This window comes from Biomphalaria glabrata, chromosome 9, assembly GCF_947242115.1.
Source record: "Biomphalaria glabrata chromosome 9, xgBioGlab47.1, whole genome shotgun sequence".
Taxonomy (NCBI): Eukaryota; Metazoa; Mollusca; class Gastropoda; family Planorbidae; genus Biomphalaria; species Biomphalaria glabrata.
In genome coordinates, this window is record NC_074719.1 from 45450308 (window position 1) to 45460825 (window position 10518).

Here is a 10518-nt window from a genome sequence, read left to right on the forward strand (position 1 = left end):
GACACACGCACTGGTCCACGAACGAGACTGGACCATAGAGCTCTGAGCATGCTATAAGCATGAAAGTAGCGCTATATAAAAGCTATAATTTAATTTAATTAATTATTTTGTTTGATGTTGAAAAAAAGTGAAATGACTTCTACTTTATTAAGGTGTAATATTAAACGTGATCTATGCAGGAAATAAATTTTTATGATAGACTGTATGACTTCGCTACACGCTAGGCTCGTAAAGTAGTTCTGTACGTAGTAAAGAATGAATAAAATGCAAAGACGAATTTATTTTCTAATACAAACTCTTTAATTTCACTTATTATCCGTATCCCTACCCAATCTTGGCCCCGCGAAATCCGGTTCGCATAGGGCCCCACAACGGTTGAGTCCGACCCTGCTATTAAGTGACGGATGAATACAGAGTACATTACTTGTTTCCCCCCCCCCCTCTTTTTTTTTCTTTCGTAGGGTAACTCTAGTCCGACTTGCAGAAATAAAAGAGTGATCTTTCCTTTACTTCTTGTCCAAACTCTTGAGCCATATATAGATTGCTGTAAATGTGAAGTTTTTCCCCCTTGGATAAGCTTTATGTTTTTTTAAGTATAATTATATTTTGCTGGTTTTGTTTAATGTCAGTGATCATCTCTCTCTCTCTCTCTCTCTTTTTCTCTCTCTTTCTATCTTTCTCTTTCTCTTTCTCTCTCAGGAAACGTCATATCTATAAATAGAACATATTGTCTTCGCGGAGATAAATTAGGTTAAAAGTAACCAACTAATTGTTAGTAAGTACGCTGAATTCTAACGTCCTTGTTTCCTTGTAATGGAGCACAGCCAAGTCCTCGTTATCTGTCCACGATTTGACTGTCACTGAGTTCCTGGTCTGACTTAAACAACTGAAACCATGGGAATGGTAGAAACAATAGCCGAGTCGAGGTTTAAAATTCCAAATCTAAAAATTTAGAAATGTCCCATCAATACCGCGAAATGGCGTCTGGGTGAGAAAGCAGACGTGAACAGAAACGAAACAAGATCAGCGCCACCTAGTGGACACGGCTGTGCATATAAACCGAGTCTGAGACCGAGACTGAGATAGTTAACTTGTAGACCTAGTTGTGCCGTTTTGAATGAGACATCTATACACCGTTGCACCAAGCTGCACCTGACGCACACGCTTGTAACAAACATCTACATTCTACGCGTCATCGTAAAGTTCATCCATTCAAGGTATTGTTCTATTCAATACTAAACATCCACTCAAGGTATTGTTCTATTCAATACTAAACATCCACTCAAGGTATTGTTCTATTCAATACTAAACATCCACTCAAGGTATTGTTTTATTCAATACTAAACACCCACTCAAGGTATTGTTCTATTCAATACTAAACACCCACTCAAGGTATTGTTCTATTCAATACTAAACACCCACTCAAGGTATTGTTCTATTCAATACTAAACATCCACTCAAGGTATTGTTCTATTCAATACTAAACATCCACTCAAGGTATTGTTTTATTCAATACTAAACACCCACTCAAGGTATTGTTCTATTCAATACTAAACACCCACTCAAGGTATTGTTCTATTCAATACTAAACATCCACTAAAGGTATTGTTCTATTCAATACTAAACACCCACTCAAGGTATTGTTCTATTCAATACTAAACACCCACTCAAGGTATTGTTCTATTCAATACCAAACACCCACTCAAGGTATTGTTCTATTTAATACTTAACATCCACTAAAGGTATTGTTCTATTCAATACTAAACATCCACTAAAGGTATTGTTCTATTCAATACTTAACATCCACTAAAGGTATTGTTCTATTCAATACTAAACATCCACTAAAGGTATTGTTCTATTCAATACTAAACACCCACTCAAGGTATTGTTCTATTCAATACTAAACACCCACTCAAGGTATTGTTCTATTCAATACCAAACACCCACTCAAGGTATTGTTCTATTCAATACCAAACACCCACTCAAGGTATTGTTCTATTCAATACTAAACATCCACTAAAGGTATTGTTCTATTCAATACTTAACATCCACTAAAGGTATTGTTCTATTCAATACTAAACATCCACTAAAGGTATTGTTCTATTCAATACTAAACATCCACTAAAGGTATTGTTCTATTCAATACTAAACATCCACTCAAGGTATTGTTCTATTCAATACTAAACATACGCTGGAATCTTTTTAAAACCAGGGTTTTACTACGTTTACAGATTAAAACAAATTTACTTTACAGCGAAAGAAAACAAAGGCTTCAAAAAAAAAAATAGTGACTCTTAAATTATCTTCTGTTTTGAAGAAACGTCTTTAATTTATAAGATAAGATAAATATAAGATAGGATGTTTTATTTATTCATTTTATTTTATGTAGTATTTTTTGTTTGTATTTTTTTTTACTAAATGCTTGGGGGGGGGGGGGGGGGAGGTCTGTACGACATGGCGACGAGCTCTTCGCCTCCACTGCCCACAGGTTGCCACGCCGCAGGTCAGTATTGAGTCCTTCTAGAACGTATCGAGATTCTGAATTTCGCGCTCGTAAACGATCTGACGGCGAGGGCCAGGTCGAGCGTGTATGTCGAAGGCGCCGGGTCGAGGCCGGCTTCAGTCACGAAGGTGACGATCAGATCCTCACAGGCTCTGCAGCTCAGCGACAATTCCATTACTTGGATGAGAGGGTGACAGATCGGCAAAGCGTTTTTCTTGTGAGTCGAATGGTTTTAGAGTTCGCGTCCCAGTGACGCATGGCGATTTATGAGCAAATGCAGTGTCAAGTTGGACTTTGAGCTAGCCTTACCCTATTCGACGGCCTTGATTATAAAACAAGTGACCTTTACATCATATACTACCCCCCATCCCCACTTTTTTTTTTTTTTGGTCTTCGGACCGCTAGGCTGCATACAAAGACCGTCCATACAGCAAGACTCACGTAGATTTGCTTTTATGCTTACTACGAAGTGACCGAAGCATTCTGGGTTTTTTGTAAGCCTGTGATATAATGTTAAAGACTATTAATGATTTCTGTAAGATTATGACCATGATCCACCGTCGTTAATCATTCAATAAGCACTACCATCGACGTCATAGCACGATTACACAACGCTTCTGCCCACCGGTCTATTTTTAGCATCGGGTAATTTCACTATTTTTGGCTAGTCATGAGAAATACAGTTATCCTTGGGGGTCTATTTTTAGAACACGCCGCTTGCTAACGACGCCACTTTGCGTTACGCCGAAACAGTCTCCTCTCACCCCCCCCCCCAACTCTATTTTTTGTTTTCAAAAACTCTTCCCCCCTGTTTCTGAGGCCTGGCATAGTTTGCCACTGACTTCGCACTTTATTAGTCATAGGGTATCGACTCGATGCCTGTCGTCGAGTCTTCTCTGCGCCTCGCGCTTCCCCTCCCCCCTCGCAAGGCGCGGGAGCAGACGTTTATTGTTAAAAAACTTGGATCCAGTTATGGACTTGGGCGGAAATAGAAACGAATACACAAAGAGGATTCAAAACGTGTGTGTGTGTGTGTGTGTGTGCGCGCGCTCGTTCGTGTGTGTGTATGATTTTTAAAAACTGTGTTAACTTACTTTTTTTTTTTTTAACAAAGCTTATATTAACTCTGTCTGTCTGGTACAATTTGTGTACATGTTATCTCTCCCGTTCCCCATTCCTGGATCAAGTTGAAACTTTACACAGTTGTTCATTGTTCGTAGCAAAGTATAAATCAGATTTTTTAAAAATAAACCAACTAATTAATTAATTAGTAGTAGTTAATTCGATTTGTTTGATATTTTATTAAGGGAAATAAATCTTACAGTACTGATAGATATGACTATAAATGTACAGTTCTTACTCATATATAAGCTATGCTTTTAAAAGAATTTTTTAATATTTTGCTTTGCTTATTTTTACCCCCCCCCCCCTTTTTTAAAAAAAAGAATTCTTTTACAGTCTTTAACATAAAAGGGGTATTTTCATAATACAGTTAATCAGAGTAATCTGCTCTTTGTTCAAATCTTGAGTTCACGTAAAACAAAAAAGAAAAGAGGGGTGAGGGGAGATAACTGGGAGAGAATATGAAATAAAAATGGCAAAGATGAACAATGTCAAGGACGCTTCTAGGAAAATTCGCTCTTGCCAACTAAAAAAAATCAAACTTCTGAAAGAGCTCAGACACTTTATTCCGCTGTGCAACAACATTTGTAGACCGGATGCACCATACATAGACTATTTATGAAAATGCCTCGTAGTACAAAGCGTAAATAGGGATCCCCCTTGAAGCGTATAAAGCGTACTGTATACTATGTTACTATTTGAACAATCGGGTCAAAATAGTTTGAGTGTCTTGGCGTGTATGTGCAGAACTGAGATCACGTGATTCTCTTCTTTCTCTTATAGTGTGGATGGTATGTATATTGTATGTTGTTGTATGTATATTGTATGTTGTTGTATGTATAGTATATGTATATTGTATGTTGTTGTATGTATATTGTATGTATATTGTATGTTGTTGTATGTATATTGTATGTTGTTGTATGTATATTGTATGTATATTGTATATTGTTGTATGTATAGTGTACGTTATTGTTCATTAATGGTGCCAAAGATTGGGGGGGGGGGTGCCTTAAGTTCATCTACAAGCAGAAATCTATCTAAAGCTTCATCCACAGTGGTGCTCTGGCCATCTCCATTTCAGTACCAGTAATCGCCAATGTTGTTTTATGTTTTACATGTTTTCGGATGTCCCTTCAGAGTTGAAGATAGTTTACTTCCTAGTCCAAACCTCCCCGCAGGACGACTGGGGATGGGAGCGGGCAGGGTTTGAACCCTCGACCGTCGATAAATCCGAACGACAGTCCAGCGCGCAAACCGCACGACCAGGCAGCCATGTTTTTTTTGTATATAGTATTATTGTCTGGGTGTTCAGCTTAGTTTTGCTGACCCCCTCCCCCCCCACCACCCAAATACTGACATAAGCAACAAGAAGAGAGTGGCCAGATTCCCCCCTCCCCTACTGACATAAGCAAAAAAAAAAAACGAGAAAAGTGCCTAGCTTCCCACACTGCCCCCCCCCCAACTTGTTACAGCGATCAGCACCCCATTTAACTTGCATTCACAACAGAAAGTGCGACATATTGACCGAAGGCTGGATCTAGATGTACATCCCCATTTAAAACCTTTTCTTTTTTTTTTTTTGTATATATTGAAATCCATGTCCACAGACCTATGTGTAGAGGTAACTTTAAACTATTCTCCCCGGCTCTAGTTCTTTAGATTTAACTCTAACTTTACGGGCAGGATTTAAACCAACCCTCTAAAACAATGCACAACCTTATCCGAATACTTTTTTTTTTTTTTTGGGGGGGGGGGGGTAAATTTCCGAGTTATGTGCCGCGGACCTAATAACCTCGAGAGAAAAAAAAAGCGTCTTTGTAATGGTACCGATCCTCCGTAGATTAATTATGAAAACTGAGGGCAGAATATTTGAGGACCGGAAACCACGACGTCACGGATGAAAAACTAAAAAAAAAAAAAAAAGTCCAACTATTTACTGTATATATACAGGTGTACCAGGTGGTCAAGTGGTAGGTTCTAGATTGATGATACGAAGCATTTAAGTTCCAGTTCTGGTCTAGGATTAACTCAAGGCATTAATTTGGATACAAAAAAAAAACAAAAAAAAACAACAGATACCTGACATCGTATGGAGATGTTTAAAGATGTTTGTATTAGATCAGGCCATAAATTTGGCCTGGACAGGGGTGGCCTCATTAAACCGCTGGCCTATACCATTTATAGACCAGGAGACAAACGGGAAGTGCAAAAAAAAAAAAAAAAAAAAAACAATCTGAAACATATTTAGATCTAGGCATGTGTCATGCATGCAAGTGCTATCAGACCTAATTTACAAACAAAGAAACACTGTTGCTAATCTGAAAATAAGCGTTTCAAAAATCCCCCCGTTTATTATGATTCAATAGATAAGACTACGCCCTTCAACTTAATCACTACTGAAAACTGCCGTGTCAATGGCCTTTTTGGTTTTCCTGTTGGGTTCCCCCCCTCTTACCTTCTTATTCATCCCTTCCCCCCCTTCTGTATCATTCAGTCCTTCCCTGCCCCCACACATTTTTTTCCCCTCCGCGAATGCTTGCCAACGCTGTTTGACTTTATTTGGCGGGGTCAGTTCTTTATTTAGCACACTTGGGTCACGGTGGTGAACTTTTTTTTTCTTTCTTCCACAACACACGCAGGTTCTGATTGGTCGGCCCGCGCATGACGTCTTAGCGAGACCTGAACGCCGATTGGCTAGCAACTGGAGCGATTGACGTCACGTCTTTGAAAAAACAGGATATCACCCTACGAACCACGCATTTACACGCGAGGCAGTCAGCGAGAGAGGGTCGTGAGAGATATTATAGTGTTGTTTTTAATCTGGACCCATAACGTTACGTTTTCTTTGTAGTAAAACTTGTGAATTGTACTCTAGTGCATTGGATATATAGAACCTTTGTTCATTCTTGGATTTTATTGTGAGCTGTTATTCTAAATGGCTGCCACCATGGAAACTCAGAGACTAATATCAGTAAGTCTTGGTAAGATCGCTCAATCTCGCGGTCAACGTGGCGGAATAAACTTACATAAAAATCTCCTAGTCGCCACCGTGTTGCACAAAGCGAGAACCGCTTACATGATGGAATCTTTTTACCAACAAAGACAGAAACTGAGCCACGGGGCTGCTCAACAACAGCAGCAGCCACAACAGGCGCCCCAAAATTCGGCGCCCGTTGTCGTGCCCTTGTGTACGCAGGGGTACAGCGAGTCACCCGTGAAAGAGGAAGTGTGTCAGACGCCCCGTGACTCAAATCTGGATCAGCCCAGAGCCACGCCGTGTGCTAGCGAGGAAACTAGGTCGAACGCCTCGGCCGACACGAACATTCACGAGCCCATGACCGTGTGCGATGAGGTGCACGATAAAGAGAACGCACCACCATCGTGCGCCTCTCGCCTTTCTCACGTTTCAACAGACTCCTCAGCCTTGGATAATTCACCATCACAGACCGAGGCCAAGCCGAGTCTAGATCATCTATCAGCTGCCACACAATTGTCTTACGAAGCCCGAATCGCTGCAGACGATAACAGCAGCTACAACAATACAACCAGTGCTTCCTCTACGTGCAACGTGCTCAAAAGGAGGCGTGACAACCCCAGTGCCTGCTACCAAGATCAAGAGGGCGAGTGCCCCGTCAGTAAGAAAGCACGGGTCAGCTACGACTCTTGCACGCACTCAGCCCTCAGAGACAGTTACCTATCGGACTTTGACATTTCCAGCGACGAATCAGACTCGGAGCCTGAGCTTGAAATGATGCACTCCACCTCCGACTCTCCTCAAATCACAAACCTCGTCTCTATATTCCACTCTGGCTTCTCCGGACTTTGCCCAATCGCCCCCACTCACGACTCAGACTCTGAACTGGAATCTTCTGGCTACCAGAGTGACCTGGATGTGTCCGGCTCCTCACAGTTCACACCTTTGTCCAAAATGAGGCCAGAGTCTCCATCGCCTGCATATTCCCGAAAAATGTCTGAACCTAGTTTAATGTGCTCGTCACAGATGGGCAGGCTAGGATCTCTACCTTCTGCTATAATTCTTTCTGCGTAAACAAACTTAAAAGTTTTAAACGAAGGATACAAAGGCCAAGCAAAAATCTCCCCCCAGAGTGGCTATTTTCTGCATCCAGGTCCACACCTGCACTGATCGGAGGACCACACACCTGGCTACTCTACATGGCCATTGGACAGTTAAACACCTGATGTTACACTGGACATTGTTTTTTTATGGATTACCTTTATCCTATCCCATGTCATTGGGCCATGAAGCATTGGTGCTGTGTTGGTCAGTATACTGGTCAGTTGAAACCAACACTAGGTCGTGCTACACACACTGGACACTGGATTACACATTTTAGGATGTTGGATTACATTGACAGAATGGATTATTAACAATATTTTTTTTAAATATAAGTAGACTATTATGACTTTATTGATAGGAAATATTAGTTTGAATATCCCAATTGTCTACACCAGTAATTTTAAAATTGCATAAATTAGATGTAGCCATGTTACATTTTTTTTTGCTCTAAACATTGAAAGTTTGTGTTTATGTAGCATTTAAATAAAAAAATCAACTATTTTGACAACACAACTGACCTACTTACTTCAGTTAGTGCCAATGTACTGATAGTGTCTATTTTTAGGTTATGTAATTTTTTTTTTTAAAGATATATAGTTAAGTGCAATAACTGAGCAATACTTGATTAATGGATAGGTCAGTGCTATCTAAAAGCTATAGTGGTCAGTGGTGAAACTTATGTTTTATGACTAGTAAGAACCTGAATGTTATTGGTTTTAATGTGTGAGTGGTGGTGTGTGTGTGTTATAGCTATGTATGTGTGTAAATGTTATGGTGCTATACTTGAGATGAATGTTATGTGTCTGAGTGTATTTGGTGTTTTTGTAATGGGCGATTAAGATGTACTTGATTAATAATATGCTGGTACTTTAAACAATTGTACACCAGTTTTGTTTACCACATGTTGAGATACCTGGTTGTAAGATGGACAGAAGTGTGTGTGTGTGTCAAAGGTCAAGTTCATGGGCCTTGAAGATTAGATTGGTCTTCTGGTGTGTAGCATAGTTGAGTCTGTTGTCTTTTAGTACAAGTGCATGTTTGTGTATAGTTGCAGAGTGGTGGTCAGTTATAATGTTTGAATGTGTTGAAAGCATGTGTCATAATTAACTACACATTAATGGCAATATAAAACTGACTATAAAGAGATTTTAAGTTATTAAATGTTTGAATGAAATAATCAACAGATATTTATTGCCTTGAATTATTTCTATTTTTGTATAAATAAACTAAATGAATGTACATTTATTTTGACTGAATTGATTGATGAAACATTTGTAAGGCTCAAGTGTGACTTAATGAGTTTAATTTATTAAAACACAAAATTGCCATTCCAGCAGTGAAATATACACATCATGAGTTGTATTTTGATTTTAATGTATTTGTTTGTAATGTCTTGTTTTTAATTTAGGTTTAGTTAATTTACATATTAAGTGAGCTAGTGTAATAATCATCTTATACACCATATAAAAGTTTTTCTGCTCCATATTAGACCAACATTTTGAGCCCCGCTGGTGGAGATGTATATTTTACACTTTCCAACCAGATGTAGGTTATCTGTGTGGCCTGGATAGACTGAAGAATGACCCTAAAGTCATATGTTGCAAGTGTCCCTTTTTTTTTGTTAATACTAGCCAAGTTGCCTTCCCATTCTGACCCAGTGTCTCAAAATATCTTGTGACTTAGTGACACCTTGTCCATGTTTACATACACAGCATTTAATAGTACCAGTCATATGTAAAATTAAAAAGATGTACTCTAAGTATTCAAAAAGATTTACACCTAACTGGAGATGACTGAAAAGTACATAATAAATTAAATACAAAAACAACCACATTTGCATAGGACACACTCTTTATGACCTTTAGATAAAGAAAATATAGGTGAGTTTCAATCTGGACATGAACTTATCATTGGCAGGACATGTTAAAAATAGTTCTAATGGTGTACCCAATGAAAAGGAAGTTAGTGCCCATCCTTGTACTTCTGAAGTTCGTTATTATTGAAATTTGAGGTCAACTACATATTCCTTCCTTGAACAGGTGCAACCTCAGTTTAAATCTATCACCAGCCCTCCCTCTGGTCTCAAATGACCTTTAGTTTACCTGGATTCACTTATATCGGACGTTTCCTTCAAGTCAAACAAAACAAACGAATTGCTACATTCCTCCATTAACAATTGGTGTTATTGAGAACTAAAAGAAATGACAGGTATACAAATACTTGTACACCAAGAAAACAACTTATTTTTAATAGATTAATACTTCATGTAAACAATCATTGGAGTCTCGTTATATATTCTCTACAAACTTAGATGATGTTGGATTTGTATCAATGAAGCAAAACTAATACAACTGACAACAAAACGTGACGTGTGGGCAGACATTTGAAACATCCATTCAATATGTCACACACTCTTGTTACAGTTTTCTTGTGGGATCTATACAGGCAATGTGGCTGCATTTCGAAAAAAACCATTCACACACACACTCAGTCTAGTTGAAACAGGCACACCCAGCATATTATTTGTTATTAACTATGTGGATATAATACCATATGATCATTGTTACGCTTTATCAGAGCAGGGGTAGCGTCGAGAATCTGCACAACTTTGAGAATACATTGTTACACACGGGAGTAGGGATGAGGCTCCTAGGCAGACGTGTAGTGAAACAGTGTGTATTTAGGCTGAGTGTTGATTTACAACCCTAAGAATGGGAGAATAACTTTACCGATAGTCTTTTTTTTTTTTCTTTCTTTCTCTACACAGGTAACTAGCTACTCGTTTATTAAAGGAAAACAAAAATGTTTATATAGG

General features: G+C 38.9%; 1 protein-coding gene across 1 annotated transcript; it reads left to right on the forward strand.

Annotated features, from left to right (window-relative positions):
* Nucleotides 1-6367: 6367 nt before the first annotated feature.
* Nucleotides 6368-9049, forward strand: LOC106068450 (immediate early response gene 5-like protein). Its single transcript, XM_013227812.2, has one exon. It carries the CDS (start codon nt 6561-6563, stop codon nt 7671-7673), a length of 1113 nt encoding a protein of 370 aa, XP_013083266.2. The 5' UTR covers nt 6368-6560; the 3' UTR covers nt 7674-9049.
* The last annotated feature ends 1469 nt before the right edge of the window (nt 9050-10518 follow it).